At 38.7% G+C, this 19,191-nt stretch overlaps 3 protein-coding genes across 5 annotated transcripts; 1 reads left to right on the plus strand and 2 right to left on the minus strand.

Annotated features, from left to right (window-relative positions):
• Positions 1-3,965: 3,965 nt before the first annotated feature.
• Positions 3,966-12,236, minus strand: cdca8 (cell division cycle associated 8). The gene is made up of 9 exons (XM_088328874.1): positions 12,088-12,236; positions 11,779-11,871; positions 11,540-11,668; positions 8,811-8,917; positions 8,666-8,748; positions 8,467-8,562; positions 8,267-8,396; positions 7,928-8,014; positions 3,966-4,415 (listed from the first exon to the last, which is right to left on the minus strand). Exons 2-9 carry the CDS (start codon positions 11,867-11,869, stop codon positions 4,386-4,388), a joined length of 753 nt encoding a protein of 250 aa, XP_088185000.1. The 5' UTR covers positions 11,870-11,871; positions 12,088-12,236; the 3' UTR covers positions 3,966-4,385.
• Positions 5,331-14,736, plus strand: airim (AFG2 interacting ribosome maturation factor). 3 transcript variants are annotated; one of them, XM_088328871.1, is made up of 5 exons: positions 5,331-5,509; positions 12,430-12,698; positions 13,911-14,090; positions 14,158-14,276; positions 14,347-14,736. In XM_088328871.1, exons 1-5 carry the CDS (start codon positions 5,348-5,350, stop codon positions 14,385-14,387), a joined length of 771 nt encoding a protein of 256 aa, XP_088184997.1. In that variant the 5' UTR covers positions 5,331-5,347; the 3' UTR covers positions 14,388-14,736. The 3 variants fall into 3 exon arrangements, with proteins under 3 accessions (XP_088184997.1, XP_088184998.1, XP_088184999.1); XM_088328872.1 differs by lacking the exon at positions 5,331-5,509 and adding an exon at positions 11,824-12,344; XM_088328873.1 differs by lacking the exon at positions 5,331-5,509 and adding an exon at positions 11,824-12,311.
• Positions 14,544-17,859, minus strand: cldn35 (claudin 35). The gene is made up of 2 exons (XM_088328877.1): positions 17,658-17,859; positions 14,544-15,893 (listed from the first exon to the last, which is right to left on the minus strand). Exon 2 carries the CDS (start codon positions 15,850-15,852, stop codon positions 15,163-15,165), a length of 690 nt encoding a protein of 229 aa, XP_088185003.1. The 5' UTR covers positions 15,853-15,893; positions 17,658-17,859; the 3' UTR covers positions 14,544-15,162.
• Between the last annotated feature and the right edge of the window lie 1,332 nt (positions 17,860-19,191).

The raw sequence follows: 19,191 nt of genomic DNA on the forward strand, positions 1-19,191 counted from the left end.
GTACTGCTCTGCTTACGCTTTGTTCACGTGTGATCGGAATGATGCATGATGGGAAATGCCCAGGCGGCAGACGCATGCGCACAGTGGCATCAAAGCGCTCGCTTCGTTTGCAACGAAAAAAACGATACCAAGATAGAGGCTACCGCGGCGAACTCGTTTGACTTGATTGATTTGCCGTTTCGTGATAGTGAGTGTATACCGGATGGTACCCATAATTGACAAATTTGCAATTTTCCATGCAGATTTTCTTGTACGTCGTACACGTCTTAAAATCCATAATAAACGTACTTTGTACGGCAAAAACGTACAGGTTGAAAGGTATGCAACCAGTTCAGGGTGTCCCCTGCCCACTGCCCGAGGATAGCTAGAATGGGCTCCAGCACCCCCGTGACCCTACTGAGGATAAGCGATGCAGATAATGGATGGATGAATGGATGGACAATTGTACTAGTATTCCTCATACTTCAAATACATATATATATAAAAAATGTATGAGCTCTCTATCGTTCCAATGATTGTTTTTTAAATAATCATAGTTCGAGAAGTTTGTGTTTCTTTTACATAGTGAAAACCCTACCTAGAAGTATCTATGTTTGTCTGGAATTTTGCTGCAACGCTGTGCTCGTTACACTCGTTTTTGTAAGCATTATACAATACAGTGCCATCTAGTGGTAAAATATTACACACTGGGGATTTAAGGTATTGGTACTTGTATAGGTCTTCCATTTGTAGCCATTTTTAATCTGGAACTTCAAATAATAGTTTTAAAGAACATAAAGCAACTGCACAGTTAAACAAATCTTAAGGGGGCTACTGCACGGATTATTGCATATCATGAGGGGTTCTAGTCCTTGTTAACCACAGCAAACAATGGATTACAGTATTTGTCAACATGATGGGGCCGTTAGACAACATCCTTAAGAAAAAGAATAATGAAACAGTTGGCCAAAACTGTCAGATCACTTTTAATTGTAATTAGGCTTTTAAAAAAAGTAACCATTCCGAAAAAGAATTCTAACCATCGGTTATATTCTGTCCCGCACATTGCATAGGATGATTTATGACATCAAAATGCGCTCCATTCCTACAGCACCTGTCACTGCACCTCTGCCCACTTTCTCACTGAAAAGCGAGTCATCCGTGCAATATGGCAATTTTCCACCCACCTAGAGAATTCCGGGGAAAGAACTAGTCCGAACTGTCCGTGTGCAAAAAAAGTCAAGATCAGGAGATGTAGAGCAGGTGTGCAAAGACTTCGCTAACAAGGGAGTTGAACCTCACGCTCCGCTGACCACAACATCTGTCAGTCTCAGGGAATTTTTTTTATTTTTTTTTAAGTTTTTTTTTTAAGATTGCACACTGAGTGACAGCAGATGATCAAGTACTTAAGATGACTACAGATGGAAAGGGGCCAAGTTCCAGTCCCACTTCCCCACAGCAATCCGGTTCAAGACCCGAGTCACCGACGGAAATCAATGAGCTCTTTAGGTTTCCTAACAAAGTCCTAATTGGCAGTCGGCTTGTGCCTGAAGGTCAAAGTTCACGTGCCTGTTCCAGCAGCCCGGAGGAGGAGGGTATGCCACTTCCTGCCAACAGCCCGTGCATCCACTTCTCTCACAAGGATCCCTCTGTGCAAACAAAGTCACGGAAGGACAAGGGAAACTTCCAGCAGAAGAGTTGAGGGATAAGAAAGGGACAAACATACCGGTAATAATAAAGGCAAAACACACCAAGTACAGTGCGTAAGATTTTGCACCATCTAGTGGTAAAGAAGTAGAATGCAAAGATTGCGAGACGTGCTGGAGGTGAGATTGGCACAGCATGCACTTTCTTTTACTCGAGCAATTATTTAGATGACTGCTTTTTACTTCTACTTGAGTAATATTTTTCTGAAGCAACAGTACTTTTACTTGAGTAACACACGTTGGTGCTGCAGTTCAGAATTTGGTGCCCAAGTTATATCATTCAGATCAATTAATCATAAAGAACATGCTTACCAAACCATCAGTTTAAATCCAAATCCGTAAATCCAAAGAAATGTCCATCTTTGGTGTCACAGTGAGATGCGCCGCTTACTCTTTCCACCTCTACGTCACTTTACATCAAATGTAATTTCCGCTTGTCGCCAATAGCTTACAAGGTTTATAAACGTTTTCCTTTTGGGCCAAATATTCCACTATTTGCATCTTGTAATCTGCAGAAAAAAAAATCTTTTCTGTAGCATTTTGTTGAGTTTCATTACACTGCATTTTGCCGAAATGCGAACTTTGGCTCCTAGGTGTTAATTTCGTGCTGTACTCCGAAGTGCACCGTCTATTTGAGGGACTCGGCCCCAAGTCAATCCAAGTACGCACAGCGCCTAAGTAAAGCTTCGGGTTATTTTGGTTTGTTGTACAGTTTGAGTTTACTGTTTACTCAACATTGTAAGATGTTTGTATGTTAATGTATATGTGTTTGTTTAATAAAGCATTTAAAAAATAAAAATAAAAAAGCTTTGGGTTTACTTCAGGCTCGTTCCATAAAATCAAGTTAATTGTTCGGGTCCGGGCTTGGATACCAGTGGACAGGGTAAGTACTTGGATTGTCCTGGGATCCATACTTCGCTCCACCTCCATTTTCCTCAAGGTGCCGCTTATCCTTGTAGATATTGCAGCCTTTGTCTCTCCCACCCAGCGCCCTCTGCAACTCTCTAAGTTTATGCCTGAGAGTGTGACTGATGGGCACACTTTTAGCACCTTTGTCCAACAGGTAAGCTGATAAATCCCGCCTTCCCAGGCAGAAGAAAGGACTTAATCTATGCACCCCTTACAAGAAGCTAAACCTGAAAGGCAAACAGGAAGGGCAGGGCGGTGTCTGGTTTTTTTTCCCACAAAAAAAGACAATGCATGGTGTAATTTGTGTGTTACAGTGGTTTGCTACTGTGGCAACGCCACCATTTGACATTAACACATGACAAAAGCTCATGCTACTGAGAGGAACAACGGCAACAAAAAAATACAGCAAACACACAATGTTATTTGGGAGGTTGGCTTATGTTGCCCGGTTTAAGTTTTTTATTCAAATTTATCTTATGAATCCAAATGTTTTATTTTGCAGTTATGTTAAATAAGATACTGTGATGATAAATTACAATTTTACATTAATATCTAATATAGTAAGCCTTATGTTATTATTTTTATATCATAAATATACTGTGACTGAGTGAAGGAGATCTTGTACGAGTTTATTTCTCTTAAAAATGGTTATATATTGAGACTCTCTATTCTTATTCCGTTTCTTGAATTGTGTAATGTGAGAAGTGGCAGGACAGTTGAGAGACCGAAACCAACCTTGGCTTTTTCCCCTTCAGCCCTCCTTTTTTCATTTTGATTGTATCGGGAAGTTGTGGATTCTGAATTCATTGTAACCTTGTAGTTAAATGAACAGAGAAAACAAAATTGTCACGTTTTCGCAGATGGAAACCGATTATGTTTTGTAATCACTTTTTGGGGAGAACCGTGGGAGTTCCAGTCATTTGAGGTTTACTAGTGATCCCAAGACCCAAGAAGAGATCTGCAGGTTCGAGAGCGTTCTCCTTTTGGGCCCCGGTGCTGTGGAATGCTCTTCCCCCTCAGATTCGATCTGCAACCTCAGTGGAAATGTTTAAATCTAAGCTTAAAACACACTTCTATTCTATAGCATATAAATAAGATAGATTTTATGTTGACAATATATGTGTATGATTTGTAGGTTTTAGGTCAGGGGATGGTGTAATCATTGTCTGTGGTTTGAAATAATCCGTGGACTGTGCAGCCCTTTGAGACTCTTTGTGATTAAGGGCTATAAAATAAACTTGACTTGACTTAATTCGCCAATTAGAAATTCTCACAATAGATGATTAACCTAATCTCCATATTGTCTTCCCCAAAATAAAAACATACTCCACCTATAAATTTAAACTCTGACAATGGATCAGCCATTCCGAATCAGCGCTCCATAGCTTTTATTGTTTGAAGGTAAAGAAGACAATGTAACAGAGCACGCTGTTTTAAAAAAAAAATAAAGTCAGTGAATAAATGTTGCCATCTAGTGGCATTTTGATGAAGTACAGTTGTGACCGCACTCAAAATAAAATATTTACATTCAAATGAAGCTGCACGCAATCATCATTGCAGCAGTAAGAAAGGATGGAAAGCAGAAATTGACATGAATAATCAAACTAAAATAACAACACAGTGTTTCTCTACATGAACAGCGCCCTAGCGAGTGAGCCCCAAGAGAACTTTAGGCCGAAAGGAAAACATTCAATGGCAACACTGAGACCGTTTATAGAAAAAGCCGCAGGGAATAGAAATACAAATGCAGGTCAATTTTTTTAACACAAAGGGGCACAAGCTTGGACGGATCTAAGATTGGCAAAGGAAAGTGAGACGATTCTGGAAAAGAGAGAGAAAAAAAGTGTAAATTAAAACAACATTTCAGATATGAATTATGTCATAGTAAGTCCAATAACAAAATAAGTCTTGGTTAAAAACAGCATGTGCTTTTTAATGCATGTAGTTTGGGACAGCAAACCATTTTTGGCAACAGGTTTTCCATTATTGACTGGAATTAACAATAAATAAATAAATATAGTTGAACTAATAAAGATGAGCAAATGCAAGCTGGAAACTTTTTTCCTTGCTTACTCAATTACCATGCAAGTTAAACATTCTATCAATATTCTGTAGGTTACTTTTTGTCATACAACACCATTTTTTACTTTTAAGATCATGTTACAACGTTGATAAAATTATATAATAAATTATTAATAAATTATATAATAATCATAGCATAGCACAATTAGATGACTTTAATATAAGCCCTTTTTTGCTATTTCTTAAAGGTGGGGTGCGTCGTTTGAGGTGTCCATAAAGAGTTGAAAGTTAAATATTTTCTCTTTTAAGTGTGTTAATAATGCCCAACTGACCTCAAAGAGCCCTTATGCTTTATTTTCCATTGCGTCTATCTGCTTTTATCTTACTTTTATTATAAGGCCTGTTCGGGGTGGGGGAAAAAAAACACAAGATTAAAAAAGAATTGTTTACTCGAGCTGGTCTTAGAAATTCCTGTACAGTGGAACCTCGGTTTTCGAACGCTTCTCAGTTTGAACAAATCGGTTCTCGACCAAAAATTTCGAGAAATTCTTGCTTCGCTTTTCGTTCAAAAAATCGGAGTTCGAACGCCGGTAGGCTAGGGGGCGACGCTGAGCGGCGTACGAGTGTAGATTGCCCCCACCCCTCGTGAAGAACTGTTGTCACGGCAACGCGCACTCCTTTTCTGTTTCTGTTTTTCAAAAGCGGTGAAGGGAGTGTTTTAACCCCTAATTATGCCTCGGAAGAAGGTTGGTGCCAGCAGCAAAGTTGCTACAGGTGAAAAAAGAGGAGTAGTGCGTACAACTAATGCATTTAAGAAAGAAATAATAGCAAAATATGAAGAAGGTGAGCGAGTTTCCCTTCTTTCAGGAATACAGCATGGCTTCTGCCAACCGGTAAGAGATCCTATTCATAATTCTTTTCTTTATCCTTTAACCGCTCACCACTTGTTGTGGAGACCTGGGTGCTAAATGACGTGTAAACGACCTGATTTTTTTATTTTTACACGTTCATGTTAGCGTAATCTTTCGTACAGAAGATTACGCTAACGCGAACGTATGATTAGCCTGGGTTAGCTTTACGTTAAATATTCAAGATAAACATTCAGGGCGTTGGAACGGATTAAAACAATTTTACATTACTTTTAATGGGAAAAAACGGCTTCGGTGATCGTACATATCGGTTTTCGTACAAAAAAAAGGAACGGATTATGGTCGAGAACCGAGGTTCCACTGTACTTGCTTGCAAATCAGATGTTACTCTGCCGCCATCTCCTGGCTTAAATTCATGTTAGCAGCCTCAAGTTTTTTAAATCCTTCACCCCACTTTGGAATACAAGGATCACCAACTTTTAAGAAGCTGGGTGCTTTTTCTGAGTTATTAGGACCAAGTCCTACTAATTTAATATGTTCACTTTTTCTAAAATAACATGATCATTTTATTTTTATTCTTATTATGTGATTACCAGGTTGTAATAATTGGTAGCATGATTTTAGGCTCAGTTTCAGGACACACCATAGGAAGTGGTACCCCCTACAATCCTTAGTGGTAAAGGAATACATGAACACAACGAACACATGCTTGTTTTCTAGAAAATCACAATGAACCATCACTGGTGAGGCACTTCTATATCTCAAGTGTTCTTAAGGAACTTTAATTTATGCTTTGTTGCCATTGCTCTATATCGGCAATTCATTCACATGTGATATACTGATGCTAATAGTGAATATTAGGCTCTGAGGTTACCGTATTTTCCGCAGTATATGGCGCACCATGTTATAAGGCGCACCTTCAATGAATGATATATTTTAAAACTTATGCCATACATAAGACGCACCCCATTATAAGGCGCTATAAGTGCATGCTGGTTTAAGATCAGGTAATTGTGCAATTTTGTAATCGTAATCCTGTGCAGTCCTTCGAGACATTTTTGGGATTAAGGGCTATTTACGGTAAATAAATGTGACGACTTTAGTAGAGAATGTAGTTACGTTATGCAACCTCTAGATGCTGCCAGGCTCAAGGGAATGTCAACAAAACATTCAAAAAGGTCAAACTTTATTAACAAACAAGCTTTCCACAACTCCATTCACTCCCAAAATAAATAAACAGCCGTTTTATTATTTTCTCTGAGGTAAAGCATTTTCGTGACACATCTTTAACATCTTTGAACAACATCGACATATCATTTTATTTTTTGTCCATTTAGTCAACACGCAAAGAAAAAAACGTCTGATACTGTTATTTTAAATGAAACGTTAGTGCAATCGCAATAAAGTGACACTCGTAATGTGCAAAAACAACGAGTGCAAAACAATAACAATAAAGCAATAACATAATAACTGTAAAATGTAAAACGTAAACACACTAAAGAAAAACAAAGATCACTCTATAAGCTCCTCATCGACGAATCCCTCGAATTCTTCTTCTGCTGTGTTCAAATTGACCATATCTCAGTGAATGGGCCATCCAACACGTCCGGTGTTTTTGTGCCAGCGCTGTTGCCTTCATACGTATAGTTATCGTACTGACACTTCTGCTTGCCGCTCTTTGTTGAACAACCCACTGTTCAAGTGTCTCCTCTAACTCTGGCCATCTTGCTTTATTGCCACGGAAACTTTGTTGAGTTTTCCTTACTTGGCGGAGCTTATCTTCATCCTTTCTCCACTTCCGTACCATCGATTCATTTAAGTTTAACTCTCTCGCTGCCGCTCTATTGCCGTGACTGATCGCCTAGAGTTTAAACTCGGCGTTGTACGTGTGTCTCTTAACAGGAGCCATTTTTTATACAAATGCACGTATGAAAGAGAATCTCGCTCTCTCGCTCTCGCTCTCTCGCTCTCTCGCGCTTGCTCTCGCGCTCGCGCTCGCTCTCTCTCTCAAACGTGACATTCTGAATAATTCTGCGTTTGTTTAAGGTAAATTGTGCTTTACATCTTCACCAGTCATAACCCTGGATTCTGACAAATACTGTATTTGTTGAATATGAATTAAGCAGTTTAATGGGGTAGCCATTTTGCCACTTAGTAAACCAATACAACACGAGCCCCGGCAACTACCAATCGTTTAATATTTCCCAGTATGCACAGCGCGAAAAATGGAGTCGGCGGCTGTTTCTCGTAGTTGCGAGACCTTGCGAATTTAATATTGAGCCATATATAAGGCGCACTGTGTTATAAGGCGCATGGTCAGCTTTTGAAAAAAAATAAGACTTTTAGGTGCGCCTTATAGTGCGGAAAATACGGTATACCTGAATAATTATTAAAGAAATAATTAATGAATAAGAAAATATAAATGTGGCAGAGACACAGTACCTGTAAAGAGCGGATGCTTTTCAATGCAGTTTCGTTCAGCTGGGATAAATCCATTGAATCCACCTGACTAGCCAACAGTTGAATACTCTAAAAACAGACATTCTCATGAATTTGAATTACATTCTGTATTCAACGTAGAATACCAGGCCTAAAAAAATCCAGTCCGATTCAAGCTCACCGGCGAGTATTAAAGCCCAACAAATTAACTAGACCAGCTTGAAGAAAACCCAAATTTGCAGATTTTAGTTGCGAGCAATCAGGAATAGGAATGGTGATTTTGGCCGAATTTGTTTGGGCTGCAGGCATAGGATCTTAGCTCTAATTCTAAAGCACACTCACCTCTCCGTTACCGACCGGGACGTTGATGGTAATTTCTTCGTTGGCAGCAGAGATTGGGGAGCCGTTGGTGGAAATACTGAAGACCCTTTCCTTGTGGCGAAGAACTCTTACAGCCGGCGTCTTGGGAAGCCTTTAGGCAAAGAAAAAAAAACAATAAAGCAATTAGACTTTTGACCAAAGTAATAAATGAGAATGGTTACCTTGGGTCAAAGCGTGGAGTGATGAGGGGGGTTGGGCCCATCAAAGAAGAGTCTAGGAATGTCCTGGAAGGAGTTACCATGGAATTTTTGGAGGTTCTAAATGGAGAAAGCATAAATGGAGAGTAATGGAGTCACATCTTGGATACTCAGACCAAGAACAGGATGAGAATGCAGACTAAGAACTGGTGGTGTGTCTGACCTTCTTGTGGAAGAATTTTGCTGCTTGACTGAAAGCGCCTTTGCTCGTTTCGATGCAGTTGGAGGCTTTTTCGCAGTTTTCCTCTGAAATTAGAAACAAGGTTGCAAACAAGGACTTTGTGCAGCCCCTCAAAATGAGCTTTTACCTTCCTCAAAGTTCTGGGTGTGTTTTCATCAATTAAGCTGGATTTGACTGTGTCTTTCTTCATCGGTAAAGTGGGTACAGGGACGGGAACTGCAGCTGTTGCGTTAGCTAACAAAGAAGAAAACAACAGATACCATATGGCACACATAAGTCTCAGATTTTCATATGAAAATGGAAACCGAGCATCCGTGAGAGATTTGAAGATTAACTGAATGTTCGCAAGTGGAGGAAGCTGAAAAACGAACTCAAACAAGTTTGCATCATTGTGTGTTAGTTTGTAATCAATACTTAAAAAACAAACACGCAAACTCAGTTTTGTTACAGCTGTATTTTTGAATACAAACAAGGTTTTGGGTGCTTTAAGGAGAGTGATGAGTAACAAGAGTATGTGTATGGATGTAAAGAAAGGACTGTATGTGAGTGAGATTGTGCCGACTGTGTTGTATGGTGCAGAGACTTGGAGCCTGAACGCAAATTTGAGAAGGAAATTAAATGTTTTTGAGATGACGTGTTTGAGGAGTATGTTAGGAGTGACAAGATTGGATAAATTGAGAAATGAAATCGTGAGAGACAGAACTGGAGTAGTCATGGAACTGAGCAAGCGTGTGGATATGAGAACACGGTTGGTTTGGACACGTGGAGAGGATGGATGAGGAGCGAATGTTGAAGAGGATCTACAGAGCAAAGATGAATGGAAGGAAATCATGAGGAAGGCCTCGATTGGCGTGGATGGATGGTGTTATGAGTGAACTGCAGGAAAGAAGTCTAAATCTAGTGGAAGCTAGAGCTCTTGTTGGTGATAGGAATAAGTGGAGAGGTGTTGTGAAAGGATAGTTGGGATGGTTGGACGCGTTCTAAGGGATGGGCAAGGCACCTGTATGATGCGGCAGGGGTAAACCAGTGAAAGCTGTTGGGCCCTGCTGTTGAACATAAGAGTGTGTGATGTCACCCTGACCCGAGTGACATGGCCACTTTCTTGTGTCCCGTTTCATTTGGAGTGACGAAATCATGAACGACTTGGGTGCAGAGGTGCTTAACTTGTTTGGGTGTTTGGGCATTCTGGTTGGCCACGGTCAATTTTTTTGTGTTTTTTGCAATGTTTTCCCCTTTTTTATTTTCTTTGTTTTTCTGTATGTGTTTTTCTGTATGTGTTTTTCTTGCGGTCAGTCACCCCTCTCGGGGTATATGACCAAGGTAGGTAGATAGTATTTTTAAATATACACACTTGTGTGCTTGTCTGTGGTGCGCCGAAAAAAACTTTCACTTTACGGTGTGGAATAAGATTTTTTTTTACCCCCTTTTTACACCATTTCCCCAATATACAACATGAACAATGTATCCAAAAGCTTACAGAAAATTCTAATTTCTTGAGTCAGTAGGTTTGTCACATTTGGTCGATATCATATAAAACGCTGGTCTGCTATAGGTTTGCATCACGGCATCAGGAAAATGGTAGTACTAACTCCCACAATGCCTTTCTGTTCCGTTATTCTATTCAGAATATTGTGTTTCGTAAAGCAGGCATGAAAACGGGTTAGTGGTTAAATAAAATGAAAAGAATGTGGAGGATATATGTTCTGGTACAACCCAACGAAATATTGATAGGTTTATTATCTTGGCTGTATTTAGCCTCAAGTCACTTACACTAAAGCAGGTTAAATTTTGCTCGGCTCAGTTACAGTGGTGATTTAATTTTTTACAGATAACCAGGGTTGGGTAGGGTTACTTTAACTTGATTACTTTCAATTACTTTTGGATTACTCCAAATCCAAATATGCTAATAAAAGACAAAAGAAACTAAATATGAATAAAATTATGATTCACAACACGTGGTAAGCTTTCTCTCCTGGCTTTGATCTCGGGCAAAACTAACATAAAATGCGACAGAAAAAAAAAATCCAAACAGCTTGCCAACACCATTTTTGCCGTTCCATGTATTCCGTTACTCCCCAAGCCTGCACAAAATTTAGTCATTTTATTCATAATTGGTTTATTTTGTATTTTATTCTCCCTGGATCTGCACAATTTACATACTTTACCCCTTTTTGGTTTCAAAATTGTGGATTTCTCCAAAAATGTAAGGTATTTTTATACCTGCCAAAGACTCCGGTAATAGACTATTTGTACACTTTATTCATTCGCTGTGGGTCTGAGGCTAATGGAATGCTGAAGGGAAAAGCCAAAACATAATTAACATAGAAAAAAGCTTGCAATTGAGAAATATGAAGAAGACACAAGGACTACCCTCGCTAAGTTGTATAGCCAAAATCAATCGGCACTATTACAAAAAATAAAAAAAGATTAAAGCAAAGAAATATTTTAGTGGCATGACATTCCTCTAGTGGAAGCTTTGAAATATTTTACATTTACAATCTGCCCTCGCCATCTCCTTAACATTTGCATCCACCTGATACGCCACTCAACCAGCTCAAATCCTTTTGCAACAAAGGTAATTAAAATTGCATTTATCTTTTACATGAATATTGATTTATGATGTTGTTTAATCATCCACACATATAACATATGAGTAACTACTATATTTTATTTTGGTATTTTAACATTTTCATGAGACAAAACGGCATGGTTTATCTACACTATACTACACTGTTATTTCCTATTGCGAACGCCGTCTCAGAACAAAGTAGTGTCGTATCCCGTGGGTCTACCTTACTTTTTTAAGTTCTTTGTTGAGAACTTATTCTAGACAACCACAGCCTCCTCTGTACTTACTGAAATATCCAATCCAATTAGATTTGCGGACAACTGAAGGGAGCTTAATGAGTGCGACGTTATAGTTGTTGCGAAGATCATGCAGCATCTGGAGCTTCATCTCCTGTAGTTGCTCTAGTCTCGTATTTACTAGGGGATAAAAAAATGAAAAACAATCAAGAGGAAGAGACACAAACACAGGAAACCACGTTTGACATAAAAGGATGATGTAAGCACCGTTTTAATAACATGATTTTTACCTTCGCCATCAAAGTCACTCAGAAACCCTTCAAGTTTGGCCATCTTAGGTGTTTTTTCGTTTCGCTTTTTAGATGTTTTCCTGGGACCCATGACTGAAAAACGGTTAAACAAAACGTTTTTACCAGTGGGCAAACAAAGTTCATAGTGGCGTTAGCCTCCAAGCTAGCTAGTAGCCGAAACGACTCGTTACGCTAGTGTCAACTTTGTACATGTTCACACGGTTTTATTTATTTTAATGACTCTTTTAACCATTCAAAACACGTTTTTACTATTTTTCAAAAATATTCAATATTCAATAGCGTTGCTACCTGATGTTTTCCTTCTCGCTGTTTCGTTATCTTCTTCTTTCAGTGGGTTTGAAAACTGGAAAATAGAATTTCAAATCGTATGCTGGGAGGAGACAAAACCCAGAATGTACCAATCTCCTTGCGATGTCCTACGTCACTTCTGTTTACGGCTTGACAAATAAGTTTGTGTAACGTCACCTATTTACATCATGTGACCAGAAGTAGATGAAAAGCAACATGGAAACGTAAAAGATGGCGACTTGCATGGTGTTGTTTATGTATCAGAATATGTTTATAATCTATTATATATACACTTTTTTCTTGATTTCATGTAATATAACATTTTAAATTATTTTTTTGAAGATGTCGAAACCCGCTTTACTGTCCATCCATCAACAACTGAAAAGAAACTTCCATAACCTGGAAAACAACCACAAAACGTGGACGAATGTTTCAACGGAGTGCGTCCCGCTTTTGTCATCACTGGAAAATTTAGCAGAGCAATCGAGGGCGCTTTCCAGCGTCCAAATCGCCGACACGCCGCTGAAAGTCTTTGTAGGATTAGAGGATCTGCTGCGGTTCAAATTGTCGCAAGCCATGGATACGGTGTTGGGCAAACTTAACGAAAAAATGTGAGTCGTGCGAAATCATATTGGGGATTATTCTATTTTTTTTTAAATCGGCAATTAAATTGAATTTCTGACAGCCTGAGTTCATATTTGTACAAATTGCAGTCTTTCTACAGGTATGCACCATACCTGAGTGGTCTCAGGGATTCCAATAAGACATGATTTATCGCGCGGGTTAAGTTCCAAAAAAACCCGTAACAGACAACATCTGTCAAGTTGAAACCAGTATTTTTTACAATCAAATATTCTATTATAATTTAAAATAAAGGGAGAAACCTCTTTACACGTTCAAACGTCTATAAATTTATAGATGTGTTTCTTCTACAAATAATTACTATACTGTCAAATAATTAAAAAGAGGAGAAACCGTTTAGTTGCAAAAAAATCCCAATTTTTACTATGTAAAGAAAGAAGCCTGCCATTGTTCAGTATCTTTGCTTCCTTCCAGTGATCAGCCGAGTAACTGTAACATTCATCTACATTAGTAGATGGCAGCAGATCACTATGTTTTTATTCTTTTAATTGATTAATGATATCCTCACAAGGAAGTACAGGAAAACTTATTTTCTTTGAGGAAGCTCTTAGATTGCGCTGCACTAACTATATAATAAAGTCAAGTAAAAATCGGGCAGCACGGCGGCGCAGTGGTTAGCGCGTGTGCGGCACAGTTCTGAGGTCGTGAGATCAAACCTTCCTGTGTGGAGTTCTCCCCATGCTTGCGTTGGTTTCCTCCCACATTCCAAAAACATGCATGTCAGGTTAATTGGCTGGTCCAAATGGTCCCTATGTGTGAACGAGCTATTGAGATGAGCTAGCTAGAACCTCCAGAGCCATAGTGGTCGAAAATGGTTTGAAAATATACTATTCATATTATCAATTTAGGCAACATAATTTAAGCTTGGATGAAAACAAAAATATGGAACTGCTTCCAAAGAATTGTTAAATTTTTTTGATAGAATGTGTGCCTTTAGATTTGATTTTATGAAAAAGGTGAGCCTTGACTCAACAAATGTTGAGAAACTGGTTTAACCAATCTGAATGCAGAACCCGATGCAAATCAGTGAAAAACTGATACTATGAAAGTGTAACCATGTCATAGCGAGGGTAAGCAGAACACACTAAAAACATAAAAACAAAGAGTTTATGCAATTATTACAATCATATATTAGTATTCTGATAGTTTTACTCTCCATTCCCCCTCATTCTTTCTCACAGCACTTCCCTGCAGTCACTGAGAGACTCTATGACCAACCAGGTTTTTGCAGTGGTCCAGTTTTATGATCAAAATTTAGATAGTCTGGATCTGGCCACAGTCACCGAGCGCTCAGGCATCACCCCGTCTGTTGTCGACATGCTGGAGTGGCTGCATGATGCTGAGCGATATTACAGACAGCAGTATCCTCTTTTGCACAGGCTCGGGTTGGAGCAGCTCTATTTTGAAATCCTTAAATCAAATATTTAGGTACACACGGAGGAAAGTTCTGCTCCACGCATTTGGGTCTGGCGATCTTAAGCTTTTGGGTTCTGCTACCAAAAAATGGAGAGACATGGATGATACCACTGCAGAGGATCAAATCACAGGTTTATATGAATTTTTGTTTGTAGTCTCTAGATGTGGGTCCTAAATTTTACACTTTTTGTCTGATTCCAGATACACTTTGCAAAGTGTCTTTCTTCGTGGAGGCGGGCTAAGACCAGATGAGTGTTGTAATGACCTGGAATGCAATTGTCGAAGGAGGAATACACAGAGTTATCTGTATACATCAATGATTTTCTTTGAAAGATTGTCCCAAGATTAAAAGCAAAAAAATACGGAATATAAAAGCATTGTAAACAAATCCAGACGAAACAAAACTGCTTTATTTTCAGTATAGATCACTTAAAAATTATCACAATAATATTTTAATACTCATCAAATCAAGTTTATTTTTGATACTGTATCATGATAGTTGGACATTATTGCATGGATAGCAAGTGCTGATACATTGAAATCGAATCAGTACTTGTAAAAAAATAAAGTACAATATTGGAATAATTTATACCGAAGATGTCTTGTTCTTCTAGGCATCACAAATAGCGAATTTGAAGCACATGAAAAGCCGTATTTTTTTAGCTAATTATGTACTTTAACTAATTGGGCCATGTTTTGGACAAGGTTTTATATGGTCAAATGTTTTCATTTTGTCTCAATGCAATTTCTCTATACCAGAGGTCTCCAACAGGGCAGATCCCCTGAGTATTCCTTGGACAGGTTTAGAAAATAGCTCACCAGAGATGGGTCATTGCAATTTTCTAGTATGTTTCAATTTTACCTGGAATGTTTTAGTGGTTTACTTATAATATCGCAGTAACAACATATTTTAGATATGTATATGAAAATGGTAGCCCTTCACGCAAATTGCAATCATTAATACAGAGAGGAATTGGCTGATGTTGACAGGTATGTGGCAGAAATAATGCAATTTCTTTATACATACTCCTTAAGTGGGAGACTGGTAGATGTGATGGTTTTGGGCAGATTAGTTGCCGAAGCAGGCGAATTAGCAAAGTTGCGACCCACATAGCCCCTCCGATACCTACCCCCACTTTCTACCAAAGGGCAGGTGCTACTTAGCACTGCTCCGCTTATGACCAAAATAACCGCGGCAGCCCAGCCCAGATAGATGGCCTGACCCAGCTCCCGTTTGTGCATGACGGGCACATTGGGGTTGTAAAAGTCCTGCACCACCGTATTGGCTGTCCAAGAAATAGGAACCAGGACACAAATGCCCGTCAGGATGAAAAGAATCCCACCGGAGAGCGCAATACCCGCCTTGGCCTGCCGGTCATCTCCGGCGCATGTCGTGCACTTCATGCCGCAGCAGGACACTGTGCATGACAGCCAGCCCATGAAGATCGCCAAGCACATGAGGGCGCGTGCCGCTTGGACATCGGGAGCTAATGCTAGCATTGAGTCGTAGGTCTTGCATTGCATGTGGCCGGTGGTTTGGTAGATGCAGCTCATCCAGATCCCTTCCCACTTGATTTCGGAGGTCAGGATGTTGCTACCTATAAAAGCAGATACTTTCCACTGGGGAAGAGCCGTGACGGCGATGGCCATGATCCAGCCGGTTACGGCGCAGGTGAAGCTTATGAGTTGCATGCCGGTGTTCACCATGGCGGCAGTTTTGGAGGCTGAAGAGGCTCAATCATTCACTGCTGGAGTGCAGAGATAGAAAGAGGGTTGACGTTTGTAATTGGCAATAGAACTGAGCTGGTTGGTTGTTCTGACCCTTTAACCGATAGGATTATAGGGGCACCGTTTTTTGTGGTGAGTCTTGGGCAAATAGAGCCTGGTGGAGCCCATCCCTCTCCAGGCCAACCACCCGGTCTCGAACCAAAGACCTTTCGTGTGTTAGGCAAACGTGCTAAGCACTGCACTATAGAAACACTAAGCAGGTCGCAGTATTTTTAATTTTCTTGTTTTCTCTCCATTTCTCCTGACAGCGCCCCGCTTCCAATTTAGAAATGATGGAAATTCCTTCCCTTTTTAGATAGATCTTTTGGCTCGGCTCACTAATAAGAGCTGGCTGCTTTGCTCATAAACTATTTTAGTTGTTGCTTTAATCATTTTTTTTACCAATTATTATGAAACATAATACATTAAATAATATAATTTAAAATGTATTATACACTACTAAATTATAATGGGATATATATGTATTCATTTATTTTCAAGGTTTTGCGACACTCAACTTAAAATCTTTGCCCACCCCTGACCTAGAATCAGATTTCTGCATCATTCGCCCTTACTTTCTCCTGGTAATGAAAATCTAGCTGTGGAAAAAGGATCAGACGCTTTCTCTCCCCATTCATTCCTGCGCTCCGCTCGATGCATTATTGAAGAGGTGATGTTTGTGTAGCCACCTGTGGCAGTCTTCCAGAATGTTGGAAGTGAACTTCAGCTAAAGTTAAAGGGACAGTGTGTATTACTAGTGCAACCAAAGACGAATATTAAAAAGCAAAAGGAAAATACAAACTATGAAGACTCAGAGACCAACATACACCATTTTACTTCTCATTTTTATGCCCAGGCTTTTTTAGATTTTTGGTATCTGTAGCAACACGACGACGGACAAAAATCTCAGCTACCTTTAGGTGAGGTTCAAGTTATGTAAAATAAATGCTCTTTCAACCTACATGTTTTTTTGAAAAATGCATGGTGATATGATAGTTCATGTATTTTGCTTTTTTTAAAATCAACATTTTTTCCAATGAAGGCTTTGTAAACTACTAGGAGGCGATAAATAATACACACCCTTTAACAATGATAATCTAGGTCAAGGGTCTCAAAGTAAAATGAACAGAGGGCCAAATAGAATATTGGCTTACAAGCTAAGGGCTGTTAAATTTTTGTAAACTTGATTTAGTCTTTTAAAGCCGATTTAACCTACTTAACAAATTTATTCCAATCTGATTAAATAAAGCAACATTTTCTTGAGGCTTTGTTGGTAATAGTTGATTTTAAAAAGATAAGATTTTTATTTTATTTTATACCAAATTCGCTATAACATGAACAGTAAATGAAAGAAGCCGGTAGTTGTCAGGCAGCATCAGTAGCTTAGTTTCCAGTTTTGCCAAAGTTACTTTGTACAAAACAAAAGTCCAATCTCTCACTCAACCTAATTTCTAATTATATATACATACATATAATTGAAACAAGGACGTGGTTAGGTATACCCCTCTTTTTTTAAGTGATCACATTATTTTGCCAAAACTATGCCCTTGGATAGAAATACAATTGAATAAAGTGATGAAAAAATTAACCAAATTAAAAACACTTTCTTCAAAATTAATGAAGTGATTACAAAATACACAATTCCTGGTGTGATCCAATGATCAAAATCATCAAGGACTGTGAAAACATTTCACATCTGGCCCATGCTCCCCGACTTTGACTTGTTATCTAGGTGAAAATCATACCTCAAGCAGATTTCTTCTCAAAATTACACCGTAGAACCTTTAGCCACCGCCGTGCAGACAACAAGCATTTAGAGGTCCAATCCAGGATTCAGCCACTTGAGTCTTCAGCTGTTGCTCAGCTTTACCCTTCCCCCTCCTACCACAACAAGAGTCGAAAAAGGTCCAAATTGGCGAAATTTTACGTACAAGGGAACATCTCGTAGTGGATACCGCTGCAATTGTGGGGGCGCGAAAGTGAATAGGATGCGGGGGGTGGGGGGGGGGGGGGTGAATAGTCAACAAAGAAGGGCCAGGATGGATGGATGGATGGGAGGTGGATCTTTTGACACAAAAGCGTGGGGTCCTCCATAAAAAAGGGGCTACAGTCCCTTTTAAATGTGTTTACAAAAGAGTTGCCTGTTTCTGTACACTGCATTGAAAATGCTGAAAATATATACACCAAAAACACTTCAGAATCTGGTTGTTAACATTATTTCAGTACACCCCCAAAATTGAGAAAAATGAGATAAAAGTGAAATATTTCTAAACTAGCATAATTGTTAAAAATAGTTTTGCAGTTTTAAACAAATTAAAAAGGGATTTGAATGAAAAACAGTTAAAACACTTTAAATGAGGAAGAAATAAGTCTTTATTTCATGATATATTCCCCTCAGTCTTAAATTGATTTTTTCTTCTTCCATCATCTAATAATCTCCCATTTAGCATATTTTCTGGATTATAAGGCACACCAAAAATTGCCAGAAATTCCTAAGTGAGCCCAATAGACAGGAAATACACCCGGGAATTGATTTTATTCTATTGTCATTGTACTAGTAAAACGAAATCGGTGGACTTTTCAGTGAAAGTAAAACATTTTTTTCAATGTGCAAAAGAACAAAAGCATTAAGAAAATGTCTATTTTAATCATAAAATATGTGTATATTCACAGAGGCACTGGTACAGATAATCATGGACACTGTAAATATTGCACAATTACAATGAAGTTATTAGTAATAAGTTATTTTACTTGTGAAACCAGATTTCCTAATACGTATAGATAATAGAATACGTTGGATAATATTTGGGGGAAAAAAAAAATCGGAATATTTTGATTATATATATATATATATATATATATATATATATATATATATATATATATATAATATGTTAGGCCTTAGTCCAGAAAATACAGGATTTCTTTCCATTGATGCTTGCAAATCTACCTTACTAAATAATGACTAACATTGGATCAAAATAAAAGGAAATAATTTAACTATGCATTTTTTTGCATTGAAGTAAAAAAGTTACACGTTAAAGAATCTAGATTAAGAAAGACTATCCTTCTCTGATCAAGTGTAGTGCAATTGTGATTTTAAGGGTTTGAAAAACACAAACTGCTTTATTTTGTTGAATTCAACTTTCCCTCGCCTGCATTGATGCACACCCAAGCTTAACGCGCTAATGAATTAAATATGTCGTCAAGATCTGTTTCAGGTTTCCATTCTTCTGTTCAACAGCTCTCCAAGGTAACGGTAGCCATGGCAATAGGTTG

Source organism: Urocampus carinirostris, chromosome 2, assembly GCF_059441175.1.
Source record: "Urocampus carinirostris isolate Australia breed hairy pipefish chromosome 2, RoL_Ucar_1.0, whole genome shotgun sequence".
Lineage (NCBI taxonomy): Eukaryota > Metazoa > Chordata > Actinopteri > Syngnathiformes > Syngnathidae > Urocampus > Urocampus carinirostris.

What these genes read in the sequence shown, in the direction of transcription:
- cldn35 (XM_088328877.1), bottom strand. Translation starts at nt 15,852, where the DNA reads ATGGTGAACACCGGCATGCAACTCATAAGCTTCACCTGCGCCGTAACC.
- cdca8 (XM_088328874.1), bottom strand. Translation starts at nt 11,869, where the DNA reads ATGGGTCCCAGGAAAACATCTAAAAAGCGAAACGAAAAAACACCTAAG. An exon ending in GAGTGACTTTGATGGCGAAG is followed by an intron (nt 11,669 to 11,778) that starts GTAAAAATCATG and finishes TTTATCCCCTAG; the next exon opens with TAAATACGAGACTAGAGCAA. An exon ending in CACCCAGAACTTTGAGGAAG is followed by an intron (nt 8,749 to 8,810) that starts GTAAAAGCTCAT and finishes TTCTAATTTCAG; the next exon opens with AGGAAAACTGCGAAAAAGCC.
- airim (XM_088328871.1), top strand. Translation starts at nt 5,348, where the DNA reads ATGCCTCGGAAGAAGGTTGGTGCCAGCAGCAAAGTTGCTACAGGTGAA. An exon ending in GGCAAACTTAACGAAAAAAT is followed by an intron (nt 12,699 to 13,910) that starts GTGAGTCGTGCG and finishes TCTTTCTCACAG; the next exon opens with CACTTCCCTGCAGTCACTGA. An exon ending in TGCAGAGGATCAAATCACAG is followed by an intron (nt 14,277 to 14,346) that starts GTTTATATGAAT and finishes GTCTGATTCCAG; the next exon opens with ATACACTTTGCAAAGTGTCT.